Source organism: Lutra lutra, chromosome 12, assembly GCF_902655055.1.
Source record: "Lutra lutra chromosome 12, mLutLut1.2, whole genome shotgun sequence".
NCBI lineage: Eukaryota > Metazoa > Chordata > Mammalia > Carnivora > Mustelidae > Lutra > Lutra lutra.
In genome coordinates, this window is record NC_062289.1 from 93507095 (window position 1) to 93528725 (window position 21631).

At 51.5% G+C, this 21631-nt stretch overlaps 1 protein-coding gene across 1 annotated transcript in view; it reads right to left on the reverse strand.

The window, feature by feature from the left end:
* The window catches only part of GCN1 (GCN1 activator of EIF2AK4), a 61229-nt gene that overhangs the window by 19490 nt on the left and 20108 nt on the right, over nucleotides 1-21631 (reverse strand). Inside the window, exons 15-38 of the mRNA XM_047696364.1 lie at nucleotides 19752-19904; nucleotides 18445-18537; nucleotides 17060-17135; nucleotides 16745-16904; nucleotides 15729-15918; nucleotides 15507-15631; nucleotides 14619-14797; nucleotides 14216-14309; nucleotides 13520-13633; nucleotides 13229-13427; nucleotides 12197-12352; nucleotides 11537-11718; nucleotides 10399-10479; nucleotides 9901-10044; nucleotides 8573-8700; nucleotides 8189-8378; nucleotides 7911-7981; nucleotides 7095-7260; nucleotides 6544-6738; nucleotides 5122-5368; nucleotides 4544-4665; nucleotides 4087-4201; nucleotides 3114-3293; nucleotides 483-703 (exon numbers count right to left, since the gene is read on the reverse strand). Of these exons, the coding sequence (XP_047552320.1) occupies nucleotides 483-703; nucleotides 3114-3293; nucleotides 4087-4201; nucleotides 4544-4665; nucleotides 5122-5368; nucleotides 6544-6738; nucleotides 7095-7260; nucleotides 7911-7981; nucleotides 8189-8378; nucleotides 8573-8700; nucleotides 9901-10044; nucleotides 10399-10479; nucleotides 11537-11718; nucleotides 12197-12352; nucleotides 13229-13427; nucleotides 13520-13633; nucleotides 14216-14309; nucleotides 14619-14797; nucleotides 15507-15631; nucleotides 15729-15918; nucleotides 16745-16904; nucleotides 17060-17135; nucleotides 18445-18537; nucleotides 19752-19904 (3581 nt within the window). The remainder of the gene's footprint in view (nucleotides 1-482; nucleotides 704-3113; nucleotides 3294-4086; nucleotides 4202-4543; nucleotides 4666-5121; nucleotides 5369-6543; nucleotides 6739-7094; nucleotides 7261-7910; nucleotides 7982-8188; nucleotides 8379-8572; nucleotides 8701-9900; nucleotides 10045-10398; nucleotides 10480-11536; nucleotides 11719-12196; nucleotides 12353-13228; nucleotides 13428-13519; nucleotides 13634-14215; nucleotides 14310-14618; nucleotides 14798-15506; nucleotides 15632-15728; nucleotides 15919-16744; nucleotides 16905-17059; nucleotides 17136-18444; nucleotides 18538-19751; nucleotides 19905-21631) is intronic.

The window sequence follows — 21631 nt, forward strand, 5'->3', positions numbered from 1 at the left end:
TTCCTAAATTCTTGAGGATCGACATGATTTGCCTGCAAGCAAAGCATGGCTGTGGGAGACCATGAGCTCGCACATGCAAGCCCCGGGGAGTACGTAAACAAAGTAAATCTCCCAAACGTGGCTAATTTCCTCTAATTTGTAGGCTTACAGAAGCAAATGCTTGTGACAAGAGAACTACAAGCAGTCAAAACAGCAGCCACAATGCCAAGACAGGGCAAGGCGGAGCACCCTCCCCTCAGTCTGTGAGAGGGCCCAGGCAGGGCCTCATCAGGGGGCTGAGCTAATAGGAACTTGAACCACTGTGCTCTGCAAGATGCCCGGAAAGCCTAGATCTCTACCCTCCACCCTAAACTGGTCTTCTTCCCCTAAACATAAGCAGGGATCAAAACCCCCAGCCATCTTGTGTCTACTGTGTGCAGGACTCTATGCCCTACACCAGGATCTACTGGTCTGTCCTACACCAGCCCCAGTTGGGCTGCTACCTTCTGGTCCGTCAGGGAGTACATGTTGCCAATAATCTGGGCTGCCATCTTCCGCGTGTCCGTGGAACGGTCCTGAAAGGCTCTCTGAACAATGGGCATGATGAGGGCCAGGGACGGAGCATCAATGAAGTGGACAAACTTGGTATCCAGCAGGGTCTGCAAGCACTTCTGGGTCTTCCTGGAGGGGTCCGTCAGGGCGTCCAGCAGGACTGGGGCAATGGCTGCGTGTCCAAACAAGAAAAAGGCTAGTTCACACGAGTCTCAGGCATGGCAAAGCCTCTGGGTCCCCTTAGAACTACAAAGGGACACAAGAAAAGGGGGTTCCAGGGAGACTCTCCTCGGAGCCCACAAGTCACCGGCTATGGAAACCAGCCTGCTTGCGAAGAGCAATCGTTGCTCCATGAGGAAGAAGGTGGCAGCCATCACCACTCTGCACAGCACAGCCTGACCCGGCAGGACAACAGGGGGCGACCTTCCATGGGCACTGAGGGGCAGCCGCACAGCTGAGCATCCATGGGAGCACTGCTTGGGCCCTGTCTGCCTCCTTATTGAAGCGGTAGCCCAGGGTGGTTTTGCAAAACAACTGCCGTGAGACATCAAAGGCCACCGAGTAGGTGGTGAAGCACGGCCATGCTCCGAGCAGTTCAGCCCCGACAGAGCAAGCTCTCTGCGTCAGCTCCTTCAGCCCAGCAAGAGGACTGACAGGAGAAACACCTGGCTTCTCTCTTCCACAAGCCCAGGGAGTTCAGCCACTCGAAAGATCCATGCTGCTCAACAATTTAAAATCGAAACAAAAAGCAAACCAAAAAACAAAAATTAATAACCCAAGTAAAAAAATGGGAGAGAAGATTTTGACAGTTCTCCAAAGAAGATGTGCAAAAGGCCAATAAGCCCATGAAAAGACTTTAAACATCGTTAGTCATTAGGGAAATGCAAACCGAAACGACAAGGAGATGCCACTTCACACCCACGGAGGGGCTGTAACCAAAAAGACAGACAGTAACAGTGTCAGCAGCGGGAACCCTCACACGCTGCTGCTGGGAATGCCAAATGATCCAGCCGCTTTGGCAAACAGTCCAGCAGTGCCTCAGAAAGAGTTACCGTACCATGACCCAGCAATTTCCTTTCCCAGGGATCTAACCAGGACATCTGAACACGCCTACAAAGAAAACCACCTTGTACACAAATGTGCAGAATAGCATTATTCTGAACAGCCAGTATGCAGAAACAGCCCAAACATTCATCAACAGATGACCTGGCAAACAAAATGTAGTTTATCCATACGATGGATTACTGGGCCATAAAAAGCAACAGAGCACACTGACCCATGCTACAGTATGAACCTTGAGAGCATGAAGCTAGCCACAAATGATCCCACCACATGAAGCATCCCCAACAGGCAAGCCCAAAGAAACAGAAGCAGAGTAGCGGCTGTCAGGGCCCAGAGGTAGGGAAGGGAATGAAGAGTGAATGCTAACAGGTAGCGGGGGAGGAAAATGTCCTGGAACTAGACAGTGGTGATGTTTATGTAATTTTGTGAATATACAAAAAATACCCAAAATACAAAAAACACTAAATTCTATAAATTTTTAAGTGATTTTAACATTATGCAAATGATATCTCAATTTAAAAAAAAAAAAAAAAAAAAGACCCACCCATGCTGGATTCCCAAAAACAAAAGCACTTCCCTTCATCTGATAGAGACTGAGAATGCTCCCAGCCCTAGGAATCCCCAGGGCTGCTAGACACTGTGAAAAACAATAAAACCCAAGGATAACTGCTCTCCCCTTGAAAAACAAAAACACACAAATAAGAAACATTGTTTTCTAAATGAAAAAAAGTCTAGTAACACCCTGGCTGAACTACACTGAAAAAGTACCTATGTTCCACAACGAAGCTTAACATTTAACAAGTGACATGTTGGGCACCTGGGTGGCTTAGTGAGTTAAGCCTCTGCCTTCGGCTCAGGTCATGATCTCAGGGTTCTGGGATTGAGTCCCACATCGGGCTCTCTGCTCCGCAGGGAGCCTGCTTCCTCCTCTCTCTCTCTGCCTACCTCTCTGCCTACTTGTGATCTCTGTCTGTCAAATAAATAAATAAAATCTTAAAAAAAAAAAAACAAGTGACATGTTGGGTGGCATGGCTGCTCGGTTTTGTTTCTAGAAATCAACCTCCTGCCATCACTCCATCAAGAACCACACTAAAGAGCATAATCAAGGGGGATAACCCTTCCCTAAGCTTTCCCTCTATCACATGTCTTCTGGAATGAGACAGAATAGGAAGTTCCCAAAGAATGTATGACGCCGATGTGGGCCAGAGCGTGTCATTCAATTCTGTTGACCTTGGGGCTCAGCTTAGTGCACAGGGCTCTCTCAGAGTCAGGCTGCTTCTGACTCAGTTTCCCTTTCTGTGCAGTCAATGAGGACTGCTTAAACCAGTGGCAAAACTGATTGCTTCCAAACTACTTCCCGCTAATTATCCTAGAAAAAGCGCTTTCCAGAATTTAGAGATTATTTCAACATGAATATATCTGTCCTCAGAGGGCAAAAGTCTTTGCTCAATGTACGTTCCCCGCAGTGTCCAGGGATGGGAGAAGGAGCCAGGGCCAGGGCCCTCATGGGAGAAGTGTACCCAGGATCTCTGGATTCCTGATGACGGAGCCGATCTGCCTCAGCGCCTGCTGTCCAGCCTTCTGCACTTTGACGTGGGAGTCAGTGAGCACCTCTGTAAGCTTGGGCACGATGTTGGGCAGGCAGGATGACAGCTGCTTGGGAGCACAGTATGCCATTGCCCCGAGCAGCTCCACCGACCCTGCAGACAGCAAACACAGGTCCAGCATGGAGTCACTGAGCACAGGCCAGGGAGCCACTTGTGCCGGCTGCCCGGGCAAGGGACAACCAGCCTGCCCCTCTGCAGACTATGCTAAAGCAGTCCCCAGGAAGAGGATGGAGGTCGGGGGGGCTCTAGCAGGCCTGCTGAGCCATGGCATTCTGGGTGTGATGCAAGGTGGTGTGGGGAAAATAGGCAAGACCAGGAGCAAGACCAGGATGGGGGAAGACCTGGTTGAGCCCTGGCAGTGACCCAAGGCCACTTCATTGAATTTCTCTGCCCTAGTTTCTTTATCCATATATGAAGAAACTCTTATCTGTGATTTCTCAAACCGCAGGGTGGAACCTGAAGGACTGAGGGGGACAGAGGTCCTTCGAGGGCCCCAGGTCTTGACCCTGCTCAAACCAGAACAGCTTCAAAACAGCTTGAATCTGTTTTGCATATTAGGATGCCAGAGAACATTTTATTTTTAAAAAAGGGCTTAATGGGGGGGGGGCTTTAAAGTCATAGAAGATGCCACAAATTTCTGGGGCGTAAAGCTCTGGGGCTTCCTCACTTAGGGCTATGGCTCCCACCAGAGGCCTGTTCTTTGCACGAAAACATACAAATGACTGAAGGACAGAGCTGCCTGATGGCTCTGAGGGGCTTGTCCTTGTCCGTGGGCTGGGGAACACACACACATGGGACAAGATCCCTGGATGGCTCCCTGGATCCCTGCAAGGGCCGTCTTCAGAAAAGGAGGCTGGGACAGAAACACCGAAGGGAGCAGTCTTACCAGCTTTGGTCCTCCAGGATTCCTCCTCCAGGGCAGCCAGCAAGGAGGGGAGCACCAGCTTCACCCCGTGAGCACTCAGGTTGCTCATCACAGCCTTGGCACAATCATCTGCAGCCTCAAGGGAGGAGAAAAGGTGTTCAGGGGCCTCCTTGTCCAAGCAAGGATCAAGGCCGGACGCTAGTCTGAACGTTCCTCCTGCCGACCAACATTTACTGAGGGTCTCCTGTGTCAGATCCTGTGCCAGGGCCTACAGACACAGCTGAGGAGAGCTTCTCCTCTCAGAGAGTTGCAAATGGTTTACTGGGAATCAGAGGAGTCTGTCCCAGTAACCAGGGCCAAGGTACAGGCAGGGGGTTCCAGCAGGGGGCCCTTCCACCCCTTCAGCCCCCAGAGCCGAGATGCACGGCCAGGGGCAGCATCAGCTGGCGGCGAGCCCACGTGCAGCCTCAGGACTTACCTCACGTACATACTGGTTCCCATCCCCAAAGCACAGCAGCAGATGGGGCAGCACGTGGACCACATACGGCTCGAAGAGCTTCCCCAGCATGGTGCAGAGCATCTCGAAGGCAAAGAGGGCTCCTGGGGGAGAAGGCGGGATAGCTGGAAAGACTGTGCCCTGGAGGGGCCCTGCCACAGGATCACCTCCCTGCCATCACCTCACCCTCTGGAAACACTCAAGGCCATTGTGGGACTACAGTCGCTTCCCCATGAGGGAGCAGCACCCTCTACCTCCCCGACAGCGTAGATATGGTTGAGCAGAAAGGAGAGAAAAGGGCAGTGTCTGTCACTTCTGGGCACTAACAGCTAGTGAGGCCAATTCTCTCTCAGCTGACAGTCTCTACACCGAGTGAGAAATGAGAAAGTGCAGGCCACACCAGCAAGGACAGGATGGGATGCGTTACCCAATCTGCTCCCTCCACCACACACACACACAAACACCCGGCCTTCAGTGGGGACGGAAAGGCCCGATTCCTTCCTGTGGCAGCTGTGGGGACCGACTTCCAACCCCAGGTAGCCCCAAGCTCAGACACTCACCCTCTCGCCGGCGGAAGTTCTTCTTGTCCTGGATGGCGTCGGTCAGCGCAGCCATCATCTCCTGCTGCTTTAGCGAGAGGATGCCCAGGCCCTTCACCAGGCCTGCCAGCCCGTAGGCGGCCCCTTTGCGCTCTGCGTACTTGTCTGACTCCAGCAGCTGCTGCATCAGCCTCTGGATCATCCCTCCCGCGTCCTCTTTGATGGCTGGTACGAGAGGCGGCAAGCAGCTGGCCACGGATTCCTGGACCTGCGGGAGAGGCCTGCCTTGTCAGTGCCGTGGCTCACCCACTGCTGGTTCCCGGGGGGTTGCCACAGCCGTCCGCAGCGCCTCACCGCAGATGGCCCCCAGCCCCATCCCAGCCACTGCCTGTCAGATCGCACAGGGCATCAGGTAAGCGAACAGTGTTACATGTCCGTGGATGACACAGGCTCTGTCAGGGTGCACACTGCATTTGTGAGGACTGGTCAGGTGAGAGAAGTGCCAGGAAGACCCACCCACTCACATAGAAAGATCTGGAGAGAAGTGCGTTACTGCGCCTTCTTAAAAATGCCCCAAGTAGGGGTGCCTGGGTGGCTCAGTGGGTTAAGCCCCTGCCTTCGGCTCAGGTCATGATCTCAGGGTCCTGGGATCGAGCCCCACATCGGGCTCTCTGCTCAGTGGGGAGCCTGCTTCCCTCCCTTTCTCTCTCTGCCTGCCTCTGCCTACTTGTGATCTCTCTCTGTCAAATAAATAAATAAAATATTTAAAAAGAAAAAAAAATGGCCCAAGTATCTCAGTTTTCTAACCTGTCAGAGGCACAGGGAATTCAGCCTTGCCTTACAGAGCCAGGCCCAAACCGAGTAGCTCTGCCTCCTAGACACAGCTCATGAAGCCTAATGAGAGAGTACAGCAACAACTTTCAAAATCTGATCAGTTTTGTAAGCCTGCATTTGACATATTCTAGGTGATCCAAAATGCAAGTCACTTTGGGAGGGGAGAAGGGTGAAGTATATATGTTTTTCCAAAAAGAAAACAACAATCCTTACATCATGGCTTGGAGACTGCAGTAAATGGCCCCTGGAGTGTGTAAGGAATGCAAAGAGGATCAGGGAAAGCTCAGCAGAGGGAGCCATCTTTTTTTTTTTTTTTTAATCTTGATATCCCCAGTGCTAGGCTTATACTAAGTTAAAAAAAGACTATTAGTAAGTGAGTAGAAAAAATGAAAATATCTAGAAAATCTATTGGAACAAAGTAACTCCCTCTCACTACAGTCTGTAGTACAGTTTGTAGTCTTCACTACAAACCAGGCTGGCCCGAGAGGATGACTCCTTGCAAAGAAGTAGGGACCTGATTCCCAGCTTGGCCCTAGCACCCCGCTGCACACCTGCAGTGGGTCCCAAACCCCCAGCTGGCTTGTAGGCCCTTGGCCAGGAGGCGGGTACCTGCTGGGAGGGGGTCGAGAGGGCGGCGATGAGCTTGGCAACAATGGGCTTCACTTTGGGGTCGCTCTTGTCCAGGTGCTTGGCCAGAGAGCCCATGAGGACCACCACACTCTGCCGCACGGCATCATAGCTGGCATCGTTGGGCGCGTTCTTCAGGAACTCCTCGAACACCGGCAGCAGTGAGTTGACATTCTCCTGGAAAGCCAAGCCCACCCAGAGCCTCACGTAAACGCTGCAGTCTGCAGGTGGACATGACTGTCTCTGCCCTGAGGACTGAGCCCGAGCCTGGCTTCTGGACCACATCCTGACAAGGTAGCCAGCAATGCCAGCGGGTTTCCCAGTTTCCTGGCAGGAATGCAGCAAGCTCGAAAGAATTTAACACTCTTTGGGGGTCCTTTTGGCTCAAAAGAAAGAGAAATGAAATTTTCCATGGATGCCAGAACCCTGCCAGATCTCCTGGTGCTCAGCCTCCCTGTGTCACACTGCTCAGCTCTGCCTCCTGCCCTGGCCCAGCCCGCACCCCGCCCCCCACACTGGCTGAGATGGCTCACCTTCCCGTGGGCGTTGAGCGTTGCGAGGGCTGCATCTAACATACACTTCCGAACATCTGGGTTTCGGTCGTTGAGAGCATCAGGGACAAAAAATTGGAAGAGGGGCTTCACCTGAGAGCTGTCCAAACACTGGGAGAGCTTGTTCAGGGCCAAAGCCAAGCCACACCTGGAAAGAAAGGGGAGCGTGTCAGGGGGCAAGGGCTGGTCGGGGGCCTCCTCTGTGGCTGGACTCTATCCCGGCATGCCACAAGGGAAGGGAGCGTGCAGCAGCTCCCTCTGGGGTGCAGAGCACAGCATGGAGCCCACTGCCTGGTGCCTACCCAGCAGTCTACACAATAGTCTCAACAACCCATTTCTTAAATGGATACCTGCCATCTGCCCAGAGTTTACCTCCTACGGGGCGACCCTGGCCAGGGACCAGCTCTGCCTGTTTCCCCACGTGGGTGCAATGCCTACCCTTCTACCTCCAGAGCAGGCGACAGGAGGGAAGAGTTAAAAGATCAAATGTGAAGGTGTTTGGAAGTAAATCTACGCTACAAAGGTGCTTCTATCCTTTTCAGCTAGAACAGTAAAAAGGTCCCCAGGGGCCTCTGAGGAAACAGAGGCTGGGAGGAAAGGAGACACCTGCCCCAAAGTCACCCAGCTAGCGCAGGGGGAGCCAAGACTTGAACTCAGGTCTTTCCGACTCAGAGGGAGGGCTTTCCCTTTCCCTCCACTGTATCATGACTCCATGCTACCTCCTCTCGGCACCCAGCCCAGCCAACCTGCGGTATCTCGAAAGCTCGGAGTGGAACAAGACTGGGACGGCTGTTATACCTGGCCTCCCACTGATCTGGAGGAGACTCGGAGATGACTCGTCCCAAGGCATCCAGCACTGGGGGTGGCCGCTGCAACAGAGAAGCTGATAAACGCGCTGCAGTGACAAAGGCACCCCAAGCAGGGCGAGCCGGCCGGCCGGGAAGTGGAATATCAGTCACAACCACCTTGGGCCACAGTGAGCTCTAAGACTCCTGTCCGGAGCAAGTCTGAGGCCGAGCGGAGTCCAACCCAGCCTCCCCTGGCCCGGCCTGCAGCAGGATGCACAGGCCACTCACATAGAGCTTCTCCTGGTAGATCTCCATGAGTCTGCCCATAACCTCTGCCGCCTGCCGCTGGTACCGAGCCACAGCTTGGGAGAGGGCTTCGGCCCCAGCCTGCCTCACAGCTGCCTCGTGATAGATGACATCGTCGATTAGCAAGGAGCAGAGGTCTGGCTGCAGATCTAGCCCCATCATCGACCAGAGCCTGTAGCAGACCAAAGGCAGGGACTAGTCAGACAAGGGTCTACAGCACCTGCCCCGCCAAACCCGAGGACCCAGCCCTTTTCTTGCTATAGGATGAGTACTCTGGGTCCAGTTTTTTCATAAGGGGAGAGGCAAGAGAGTAGGAAAAAAAAAAAAAAAAAAAAAAAAAAAAACAATCTTCTGGGGGGTTCTCACCTGTCAGCCAGCTTCTGGATCTCCTCCTCCTTATCAAACTTGACCACCCAGAGCCTCCGCAGAAGGTTCAGGCCATTCTTCTCGTCGGTGTCAGGCGCTGGCAATACCATGTGGAGTTCCATCAGCCCCTGAGAGGGGGTGGGATAGGACCGAGTAAGGCTTGACTTTTCACAAGAGCTTCTGATCTGCCTCTGCACCTCCCTCTAAGGCTGCACCATCCAAGACCTAGCCACCAGCTGCATGCGGGGCTTCAGAGTTAAATCAATTAAATTGAACTCTAGGTTCCTCAGTCACACCAGCCACATTTTAAGCGCTGGACAGCCACACACGTTGGCTCGTGGCTCTCACACTGGACAGCAAAGATATAAAATACTCCCATCACTGTACAGAGCACCACTGGACAGCACGACCAGTGCTAAGGAGAGCCTCACGTCAGCTCAACTTGTTAGCTGCTCTGGCTCTTCGCACAGCTTTTCCTTTGGGAGATGATGGGCAAATGGGAGTGGAATCCTTTTTAACTTAAAATCTAAAAACTTAACTCTCAATGTGCAGGACAAAACTTTAGAAAAGGAACATTCCCTTTGTCTGTCCTGAAGAATTTGCCACACTACCATTGCTTCCCATATTTTGCCAAGAGCCACTGAAAACTCACAGATTGCTAACAAGGGGCTATAGACTGGCATTCAGGAAGCCCTGTCTCAGACTCCAAGGGGATCCTTTAGTTTTTGGTCCAAAAGCACTAAGAAAAGCCAAGTACAAGGTGATGGGTTGAAAAAACAAACTTATCTTCTGAATTTTATGTATCTATACAAGTACCAAGAGATCCACCTGGGTGGCTCAGCCAGTTAGCAGCTGACTCTTAGTTTCAGCCCAGGTCATGATCTCAGGGTTGTGAGACTGAGCCCCGAGTCCGGCTCTATGCTGAGCATGGAGCCTGCTTACGATTCTCTCTCCCCCTCTCCCTCTGCGCCGCCCCCCGACTCTCTCACTGTTTCTCTAAAATACATACATACATACATATATGTACATATATATGTATATATATGTGTACATATGTATATTTATATATCTATAAATCAGGTGAAGCCTTCTAAAGTAAAGACAAAAGTCAGTGACACACTGTGGCAACTGATTTGTTGTTCCCCTTCCCAGAATGATCCTGACCCGCCCCATGACTTCTCTTTGTCTCCAGGACACACAGGTGCTGATGAGGTATCTCCCATCATCATTTGATGGGATCATTTAAAAGAATGTCCCTCATGCAGTTCAAACACTTGCACTGAGGGACAAGGAATACCACAGTGGCCCCGCAGGGAGTAGGCACCTACCCGGAGTGCAGTGTCCCGCACGCTGGCACAAGGGGACTGCAAGGCACAGAGCAGCACGTCCACCTCCTCCTGCTCTGCAAAGGCACAGCCATCCTCGCCACTGCTGCTGGCACACAGGGTGGTCAGGGTGTCTGACGCCAGAACCTAAGGAGGACGTTGATACGCTGGGCTCAGTTCAGCAGACTATTTACTTCTGGGGTCAGACAGTGGGCTGGGCCATGGGCTGAGGGGCCCAGACAGGGATCTGAATTGACAATGCCCATCCTGACGCCCTAGTGGGGCCAAGGTCCCCCCTGCTCCAGCCTAGACCAGTGGCAGGCCCCAGGCAGAACACCTCATTAGCTGAGAATGTTCGGGCTGGCTCTCTTAAAAGCAGCCCTTTAGCCCAAATCCAAATGAAGGCTGAGAAAGAGACCTAGGACTTGACCGCAAGCACCGGGACCTGAACTCAGGGTCACAAACTGAGGTCTAGCAATAGCCAGCTGAAAACCAGATCACCTGTAGGCGGGGAGAGCCTGTCCCGATCACCCAAGTTAGAAGGCGCAGCATGGCCACTCGAGGCAGCAGCTCCGGGCCATTCTAAGAGAGAACAACAGGTAAGTCAAGGTGAGGCTCTGGGGAAGGTCTGTAACTGGCCTGGCAACACGAGCAGCAGCATCCTCTCACCCTCAGGGAAACACTGTCAGGTTTACCACTAACTCCATGGGAGCCAATCCCCATCAGCCAACATCCTCTGAGACTCCAAACAGATCATTCTGAAACGTACTTGAGATTCACAGAACGTGAAATGTAGATGACCCCCTAAACAGAGGGATACTTAACTTCACAAAAGTAGGAGAGAAACAGACAAAAAAATGGGATACCAGTCTTTTACCCATTGTTGGCAAAGTTAACGACGATCTGAGGCTGTGTTGGGTATGGGGGGATGGGAACTCCTGGTGAGGCTACAGGTCAGGACGTGCTGAGTGACCCAGTAACTCCACGCCCGAGAACGTGTCTCATGCGGGTGCATAGGGGGGCAGGGCACACCACAGTGCTGCTCACACGGGGAGAAGTTAGAAACAACCTTAAAATATCTATCAACAGGTAAAGAGTTAAGTGAAACATGGTGCCCCCACAGCAGAGAACCCTACACAGCCCGTGAAGCCACATGAGAGACCAGAGTACATGATCATATGAAAGCAGGGCGATCTGTTTTGGCCTTACTGTGTGGGGCAATTATTTTTTTTGTTTGTCTCTGTGTTCTTAGAATTTTTACACATACCCATGCATTAATCTGTCACACTTTCAGAACATAATCTATTAAGAAGGAAACCCTTCAGTGAACAAGGTCCAATCTCATAATCACAAACAAGTCAAAGGCAGAGGTGATCAGTGTTACCTTCTAACTTATGAAAAAAACTTCACACAATAAATTGCTACAAAATCCTTCCATTTCTCCAGGTCAGAAACTCTCAGAAGCCCTGTAAGCTTCTTTGAGGCTGTGAGTGCTGCACTACACAGCACACTTGGCTGCTGCTACACATTCATGCCCACACTCTGTGACCCCACCAGCACTGCTGATGGGCCAGCGCGGAGAGCCCCTGCCTCCCTGACCCTCCTCAAGCCAAGGGTAGAGCTGAGCAACCCTGCCAACCTCGTCCACACGTCCAGGGGGGTTGCTGGGAGAGGCCCTCAGCTGGGCATGGACGGTGAGGATCTGAAGAATCTGGGCCATGCGCTCCTCCTCCTCTTCGCTGTGGTGGGGCATCTCAGTCAGCACCATCTTCAGAAACGGGAAGACTAAGGAGAAGGCTGGTGCAGACAGGGGCGCAGCATCTGTGAGAGCAAAAAGTGGACACAATCTTGCAGACATCTACAGAGCTGCTGCCTCGGTTTCCATCCTCAAAGTGTGTGGGGCAGGGGGTGAAGGACGATGGAGGCCCTTTCTGACGCCCAGAAGCACAGAATAGGACGACAGCTGGTAGCCCAATTCTGAATCCTGCTCCAACTCCAAACACTGCCCAGTTCCAGGAAGAGAGCGTTAAAACACACAAGTAGCTTACAGTAACAGGAAGCAAACTCCCAATGGAGGTCACAGAGACTCACAGAATACCAGGACTCAGAAATTCTCCATCTGGTCCAACCCCCCACTTTTCAGAGGAGGAAACAAAGGCCAGGAACAGAAGTGACTTGCCCAAGGCCACAGCCTCAGGAAGCCCTGGGTGGGGAGCACTGAGGCTCATGCACCTGCCGCACCTGCTGCACAAGCACATACGGCCTGGTGCCCACTGCCCTTCCCTGCCCTGTTCCTTACCTGGCTCACCCTTGCCCACCCTGCTGGTGATGGTGTGGCTGTGCAGCAGGGTCACCGCCCTCTTCACCGCCACGGACAGCTCTTCCTGGCACCATGACTTATCCAGGGCACACTCTGGCTTCAGCAGGCGTAGAGTCACGTGGCTCACCAAAGTGCCTGTGTCCAAGAGAAGGAACCCAAAGAGGATGACCAATACAGAGACACGGGATCTGCCCCAGGCACAAACCAGGGACCCCAGGCACAGATGCCACATGCTCTTACTTAAAAGTAATCAATGCTGCTATGCCAAAATGTCCTCAACCTAATTTCTCATCTCATCTTCGCGACAGCACTGCTGGGGGGAAGAATGCAGGCAGGCAGGCAGGAGCTGTCCTTGTGACACTAAGTTACACGTGAGCTACCCAGGGTTGTTCAGCCAAGGGTAAAGCTCTGAAGCTCCCACCTTCCACGTAATAAGCCCAGCCAGCCAGCAAGTTTCAGCAGGCTCCAAAGATGCCAATTTGCCACTCAGAACTGTTCCCAGATTCTAGCCTCACCCACAGGAACATCCCCTGTAAGCTAGGAAGTTTGCGTAACCCCCAACAGTGAAGTCACCGTAATGTCCAGCCACCCTACCTGGTCTTTGTCGCTCCATGGCTAACAAAAGCTAAGGGTCACAGAGACCCCTCATCAGGGACATAGGGCTGCTCAGGAGCTCTGGGCTGCACGTCCTGACCACGTGGCACCAAACCAACCCCATTACCACTGAATTTCTGACTTCTTAGTTTTAAAACTGCTACAAAAAGACCACACTGATCAGTGGCTAAAACTTCGTACTCAAGAGCAAAGGCACAGCAGACATAACGGGAGAGAGGAGGCGGCTCTATGTCCATACTAAGGGTATGCAGCTTGGGCTTCCAAGGCTGCTTCCATAGGGAAACAGAAGTCGGGAGGCCCAGACCACCACACACCTCCCCATAAGTGCCCGGGAGCATCCCCGCCCCCCTCCCGACCTGCTCTGGGCCATGCCCGAGGCAGCAAACAAGAACTAACCCAAAGCCTTGAGCCTCGGGGGCATGACGCAGGCAGCCAAGGACAGGAAAGGGTTCTTGATCCTGGGAGCGGCCAGGGGAGATTTCAGCAAGGGCAGGAAAGAGTCCACCAAAACAGGGATATACTGGGTCAGGCCAGAGGGGTTCTTGGCCAGGATGGTGTCCAGCAGGCCCAGCGCCGCCTCCAGTTCACCGTCCAGCTGCAAGCAGAGTTGGCCCAGGAGGCAGGTCAGCAGGGCCTGCTCCAGACAGCGAGGAGCGGGTTTGGCCTGTGGGGGCAACAGCCACTCACCTCCTGCAGCCGTCTCCGGATCTGTGCTTCCTTGTCCAGCTGGGCCTGCAGCATCTCCTTCTGCTTACTTGTCAGCTGCACCTCCTCTTTTATGCCTTTCTTCTTCTTTATCTCCTAAAATCAACGAGCAAATCGATTCCATTTCCAGGAAATGCACCTCCCTCCCCGCCACAGAGCAGGGAGAGATCAGTCCCATAGTCAGCACCATGCCAGCTCTAGTCTGTGACCTGGGCCCCCAAACCCACCATGTGGCCTCCCCAGCCTCCCACAGAGTCCACAGCCACCTGGTTTCCAGAGGATGGAGACAGCAGTGGAGAAGTAATTTCTTACTGGATTCTCTATTGACAAAGGCAAGAAGAGCCTTTTATATGTTAGAAAAACAAAAGTCCCTCAGTGTGCGGGAAAGGGTATTGTAATCATGCGGCTTCAGAATCTAAACCTTCGCCTCCCGCCTACAGACGCTCTCCCCCAGTATAACCTGCAGCCTGAAAAGGCCAAGAAATCATTCATTCATTCAACAAGCATTTACTGAGCACCTCCATTGGTAGGGGAACCTGGGACTGGTGGAAGGGTCAGAAGAGTGTGCACAGGCCTCAGGATGACCCCAGGGAACTGCATACACGAAGTCGGGAAAGTCACCAGGCTGAGGGCACCAGGCTTAGCAGCCACCCCACATGTGATTCTTCCAGCACTCACCTCCTTGAGCTCCAGCTCGATGATCTGCTCCTTGAAGGAATAAGCTTTGTTCTCTCGCTTCATGTTAGCCTTCTTTATGCTGTCCTGCTGCGCACTGAAACATCAAAGCGGGTGATCAGCCAGCTTCAAAACAGCCGACAGGTCCTCCAACCTCCCGCCAGTTGTGAAACCCCAGCTAGCCTTGAAGCTGCATGCCCCAGCAGCGTGTGGGCTACGTGACACACTCCTGTATCCCAGGCCTAATCAGGTGCTTGGAACAGAGCAGCATTTGTCCAACGAATGGATAAGTGATTCCATTTATTCCTTGAAACATTCACTCCTTAACCCTATAAAAGAGGCCTCTCCCTCTTACAGGTAACGAAATCAAGGCTTGGGGCAATTGAGCCCACAAGTGGGGACTCACCTCTGGATAATAGATTTGTCATACAGCTCCCCAGCAGGGGTCTGCATGATGGCAAACTCCTCCCGCGTCACCTGGCGCAGCGCAGGGTTCTGCACGGAGGCAGTGATGGTGCTGATGAGCTGCGGGAGGACCCGGTCCGGGGACAGTATGGACAGGGAGCCCATGGCATTCATGGAAGACTGTCAGACAAACACAGACACGGTCAAGGTGTGCCAAGGCTGGCACTGCAGAGGGGTCCTGCCACACCTAAATGTCCCCGGCTCCTCTTCTCTCTGAGCACTGCCCACCAGAGTAGACAGCCGCAGTGTGAGCCTGCCTTCTCGGCAAGCATTTCCCACTACCCTGACTGGGTGTCACATTCCCCCTCTACTCTTAGTGTCCATTGCACAGGTCGAGCTACTCCTACCTCTTCCAGAGGTGGGCATGTGACCTAGCTCAAAAAGACAGGGCCAGGACACCCAGGGCAGTGAGACCCCATGCCAGCTAAAATGACTGGAAAACGCAAACTTTCCACTGGAGCTGATAGGGATGAGCTGTACATCTGGAAGTGTATCAACTGCCCCTCTAGGAGAGAAGAGGAGACTGCTGGAGAATGAAGCCGCACCTCATGGACAGTAGAGATGAGAGTCAGACGGGAGAGAAAGAGAGATGGAGAGCAAGAGAGCTGCCACCTACAGTGTCCTCAAGGTAACAACTAAGTCCCCATACCGAGCATCACGGTGACCAGCCATACCGTGAATCAGGAGTCAGAAGCAGGAGGATCCCTCTCATGCTTAAACCACTTTGCATTTTCTGTCACTTGCAACCCGAGGGGTCCAAGGCCGCACTTGACCACACCTGTGTCTATTTCACTGACCCAGAGCCAGAATTAGCCCACGCGCCAATCACCTGGCTCAGGGGACTCTGCGTGGTGATCCTAGGGATGATCTGATCCAGGTGCCTGGTGATGAAGGCTTCCAGGTCAATCTTCATCCTGGCAAGAAGCGTTGGCCAGAGTCCAGCCTGCACTGCCACTGCAGGAAAGGGGAACCATTTGAGGCCTTCTGCCCGCCTGCCCTTATCCCGCCCAAAGGCATCCCTGCCCCTCCTGTAACCGCCCCCGGCACAGACCTAAGGATGGGTGGTGCGAGATGATCAGCATCTCCTGGGCCAGCTGTTCGGTGTTGGTGATGTCACCCTCCAGTCCTGGCACCCCAGAGATCACACAAAGAGCCTCCTGCAGGACCCTCGGGGGTACGTAAGCCTTGCCTGCCTCAGTCATCTCACCAGCATCCGTCACCAGAGCCTCCAAGGGTAGCACCTACAAGGGAACAACTCATGAGCCCCCATTGCTCTGAGCCCTGGGCCAGCCTGGCACACAGGAGACAAAAGCAGCAGGGACACAGCAGCCTTTCACACATGTCGCTCTCTGGAGCTCCTGCTAGAGTGAAGACTGATGCCCAGCTCCCGGAACAGGACCTGCAGGCTGGGAGATGTGCTTGGAAGGAGGAAGCACACATGACTTTGTAACTAAGATGCCCATGGTGGGAAAGGCAGCCACAGAAACTGGGCCAGGAGACCTAGGCAGAGACTACAAGTCTGTCACTGGCCCATATCCCTCAAGGGGGATTAAGGAGGGAGGGAGGGAGGGAAAGAGGGCACAAAGAGCACTGAGAAGGGACCAGGTCTTTGGGGTCACTTCTGCCAACCACTGGCTGGAGATCCATGGCCAAGTCAGTTCAGCTCCAGAGCCCTGGACAACTCATATAAAGTAAGGGTATTTAGCCTGTCTACCTTTTAATAGCAGTATGAAAAAAAGCAAAAGAGAGAATGGGTAGCAAATGCTCTAAAAAATTATAAAGTGCTTTAAAAACAGAGTGTTTCTCCATTACTCAAGAATAAAAAGGTTGGACTACATGTCATGATACATGAAAGAAAAGCGTCTCTGAAAAGAATTACGAATTACAAGAAACAAAGGTGTTATCAGAGCCAAAGAGCAGGGCAGAAGATTCTGGCGATACATGGTGTCTGAGTGAGAAAAGCTCAGGAAGAGACCAGCCAAACTCCTTTGGCATAACCAGGGTGGGCCAAGCACGTCAGCAAGCCCCAGTTCTGACCCCAGATGCCCTCACCTTGTGAGCCCTCACCTTGTGGGAACTGAGGACAGACTTCAGCTCCTCCAGGAGCCCGAACGCCAGCTTAAAGCCCCCAAGAGAGGACAGCAGCTTCCGGACCGTGAGCTGGGCCTGCCGGCGCACGCGCCAGGTGCGGCTCAGGAGCACTGCCACCAGCGCCCGGTGGTACTGCCTGCAAGCACAGGGACATGGCATCGTGTTGGGGGCAGGCGCGGAGCTCTCCGCAGCCAGCCCCCCGACAGTGCACGCACCACTGATTCTCAAGCTCCCGCCACAGTTTGCCTCCCCCCTTGACCCAATGGGGAAAGGTAAACAAGCTTCACGTACTGAACTTTGTTGCCTGTGAGTCTGTGCGGGTGGTCAAGGAAAATCCTCTCTGTCAGATGCAACACGGTACACAGGGCTGGGAGGGAGACAAACAAGTGTTTTTAAAATACAGAACACACGCACAGTGCCTGGGTGGCTCAGTCCGTTAAGCATCTGGCTCTTGGTTTTGGCTCAACTCATGATCTCAGGGTCACGGGATCGAGCCCCGCGTTGGGCTCTGCACTTAGCATCGAGTCTGCCTGAGATTCTCTCTCTCTCTCCCTTTGCTCCTCCCCACCATGCACGCGTGTGCGTGCTCTCTCAGATAATAAATAAAATCTTTAAAAAGATATATAGAACACATCCAGAAAGAACTGGAAAGCCTGGAAAATGAACACTAAAACGTCAATGTGACTATCATTTATCAATGTGAAATTACAGCTCATCTGAAGTCCTGTTTTTGCTGACAATGCACACATGTATTTTAGACTAATGAAAAATACATGCTGTATTCTACTTCATTAAAAATTACTGTGCAGTTCTAAAAAAAAAAAAAAAAAAAAAAAAAAAGATGAAGACATAGGCATACTGGAGTAGAATGACTGCCAAGTCTATCCAGCACAATGCATACAGCAGACATGTTATCGTTTGTGTAAAAAAGGTAAAGAACCAATCCAGAAAGGTATCTCCTGGTATAAACATAAAATACCAAGGATACAGAGAAGCTAATACAACTGGTTGTATTTGATCTCTGGCCAGAGATCAAAGCAGAGGTATGACTGTTAACACAGGCCCTCCTGGATCTTTTATTTTTGAATTATGTGATTGTATTTCCTATATAAGAACTGACTTTTTTTTTTTACATCAGGAAGTGACTAACAGTTTTAGCTCATTAATAGGATGTTGTGATTTATGAGTCAAAAGACTTTTCAAATCACTGATTAGCAGCAGACACCCCTAAGGCAACCTAGAATTTTAAACATACTCTTAAAGATCAACTGTTCCTTCTCTCCCAGGAGAGAAACCAGTAGTTTTGTGTCTCCTGGTGGGGGAGTACAGCCAGCCACACTCCACCACAGCTTCTCAGCTGTCTTGTAATATAAGAAAACCTCCAAGACAGCACCAATTACCCAATCAGCTATAATTACATCTAATATCACAGCCCCGCAACCATTAGTGCTCTGTCTCCACAAATCAACCCACTCCCCCATTCCCCAGCCTTCCATGGCCCACAGAGGTGCATTCATTCCTACAGCAGCCAACGGCACTGCAGCTGACCCTAGCACTGTGATTAAGGTTTTTGCCTGTCAAGACAACAAGCAGTCAGGGAAGGGTCCTCTCTGAAGACCCACCAAAGACACTGAGGCCCAACCTCAAGTTCAAGTAAGTTCAACTAAGTAACTCACCATCCTCTGAAGCCATGAGCAGGAATTTCTCAGAAGTGAAAATCTGCTTCTTTTCATCTATAATCAGCTGCCAGAAACCACTCAGTTTGGCCTCTGCAAGAAACCAAAGGTCACTCCACGACATAGCTCAGTCTGTCTGCCATGGCTGGTCCCCTCCTGCCTGAAGCTGCTAGGGCTATTCTGCACTGACAGACCCTCTTCTACAGCAGGGCTCCCCCAGCATGCCTGGGTCACTCCTAGGCTCACTGTCTCTCCCTCCACGTTCTGAGAACCAACTAGTCCTTTCGGTATTACCGCCTCTGTGAAAACCTTCAGTGGTTCTCTGCTGCCTACAGGAGCGCAGGCAAGCATTTTCCACCTGGAATTCCCACCTACTCCAGGTGCCAGGGTGAAATACTTGACATTCACACATGGTGCCTCCCCTGACTCAGGCTGGTTTGAACTCACACTGGGCTGTTGAAATCCTTCCAGTTGGTGAAATCTTTCCTAGCCTTCAGGGCCCTAGTCTAAATGCTCCCTCCTTCATGAACCTTTCCTGATAGCCAAACACCTCAACTAAGAGTAATCCCTCCTTCAAAACTGCCCGAATGCCACATTTTTGTCTTCAACTACAGATGTCTTTTTTCATCTCCTCTCTCCCACTACAGTGAAGCAGCTAAAAACGTGTGGAAGCATGGTCACGTTCATCTCTGCCTCCCTGCCAAGGCACCCAATGAAATATGAGAAGAGCTAACTCCACTTCCAACCACAAGAATAAGTTCACGTACATCTGCAGGCAGAGTGGGACTAAAGCAAGCATGGAATACAGAGAAAGCACTTTAGGCTGCCCCGATCTAGAATCTTTACCAAGGGCTGTTCAGTATGTAATATGGCATTTACACAGTATGCTACCTGGTGTGTTTGGTCAATTACACACTGACTATTTCTGGACATGGTAAACTGTCCAGGGAAGGGAACTTAGTGGCTAGAAGACTGGCTGTGGTGGAGCTTTTCTCTAGAAATGTATAACCAATTAAAAAATTCCCCACTATACTAAACCCAGGTCAGTCTGGGCATTATATACAAACCCCCGTCCCAGAGCACTAGAACAAGAGGGCAAAGGAGAGTGACAGGAGTCCCCTGACTATACTCCCACATGCCACTGTGACCCTAAGACTCATCCCTGCAGATGACAAGGAGCCCTGTGGCTGACCCACTCTGGTAGTGACCAAGCTGGTCCTGTGAAATCCTCAACATCAAGTCACTCCTCCCGGGGACCCTGGATGAGGCCTCATCTGCTACCATGGGGAGTTAGTCTAGACCCTTACCAGCCTGCGAGTCAGCCACAGAAAGCTTTGAGAGAAGCAAGGCTGCAGCGACCCCTTCGGTGACTGTGGGGACCTGAGTGCTTTGGGAGGCTGCCTTCTCCACCGTCTGGATGAGCAAAGGCAGCAAGTCCAGGGCCTGCAATAGTGTATCACCTGTGGAGAGAGGACCAGCACCTTATAACACACTTCGTCAAGCACAACAAGATTACTCATGAAGGGCACTATCCACTCAGGTCCGAACTGGCTGACTAAAATGCTACAGTCACCTTGTCAGACGCTGTGAGGTAGGGGAACCAGAACCAACGTCTATAATCATGTTACAGACAGCAGGACCCTTATAGATCCAATAGTCTAGCTATTCATTTGCTCGGTAAGGAAACAGACCAAGAGAGGTTAAGTAAGATGCCCCCGACACTGAGCTGATTCGGGGAGAGCCAGGGCCACTGCAAACCCACCAATTTCTTTCTGGGGCTCTTCCCCGATATCATACAAGCTCCCAACCCAATTCTAAAACCAGAACCAATACACTGACCTATGAACTAAACCCACTAAATAAATAAATAAAGTGGAAATCTGTTAAAATTATAGCTAAATCAATGTTTTCTTAACTACTAAACATTTCATTTGGAAGACATCATGAATTTCAATCAAAAAAATGTTTAAAGGCTTATTTTCTATTACATTTTTTTTTTTTTAATTTTTATTATTTTATTTATTTATTTATTTGACAGAGAGAGATCACAAGTAGACAGAGAGGCAGGCAGAGAGAGAGAGGGAAGCAGGCTCCCTGCTGAGCAGAGAGCCCGATGTGGGACTCGATCCCAGGACCCTGAGATCATGACCTGAGCCGAAGGCAGCGGCTTAACCCACTGAGCCACCCAGGCGCCCCTCTATTACATATTTTAAAAGCACCAAGTAGAAACAGCTCAAGCTGAAGACACTAGTTTAAACCAAGTCTCTGCTATCTAGAACTCAATCTAAAATCAAGACTGAGAGATGCCTGTGTGGCTCAGTCAGTTAAGTGTCTGCCTTAAGCTCAGGTCATGATCCCAGGGTCCTGGGATTGAGTCCCGCATCAGGCTCCCTAGTCAATGGGGAGTCTGCTTCTCCCTCTGCCTGCCGCTCCCACTGCTTGTACTCTCTCTCTCTGACAAATAAAATCTTTAAAAAAATAATAAATAAATAAATAAATAAAATCAAGATTGACTGGGGTGCCTGGGTGGTTCAGTGGGTTGGGGCCTCTGCCTTCGGCTCGGGTCGTGATCCCAGGGTCCTGGGATCGAGCCCCACATTGGGCTCTCTGTTCAGTGGGGAGCCTGCTTCCCTTCCTCTCTCTCTGCCTGCCTCTCTGCCTATTTGTGATCTCTGTCAAATAAATAAATAAAATCTTTAAAAAAAGAAAAAATCAAGATTGATCAATGCAGCAGAACTGCAAACTGACAAGAGGAGTAGAGGCACTCCTCCATGCAATCAGAGAAGGGACAGAGAAGGGACACCCTTCCATGCAATCAGCAGCTCTGGAATCTCCTAGATGTTTCTTTAAACACAGTTCATCAGGGGCACCTGGGTGGCTTAGTTGTTAAGTGTCTGCCTTCAGCTCAGGTCATGATCCCAGGGTCTTGGGATCGAGTCCCGCATTGGGCTCCCTGCTCAGTGGGAAGCCTGCTTCTCCTTCTCCCACTCCCCTTGTTTGTATTCCCCTCTCGCTGTGTTTCTCTCTGTCAAATAAATAAATAAAATCTTTAAAAAAAATAAAAATAAAAAATTAACACAGCTCATCAGAACTGTACACTTTTTTAAAGGAAATACCAGCCTATCTCAGAGGTGGTGTTTTTTACCGTGGAGATCTAATTCCTACGCAGACTGGAACATTTCCTCTA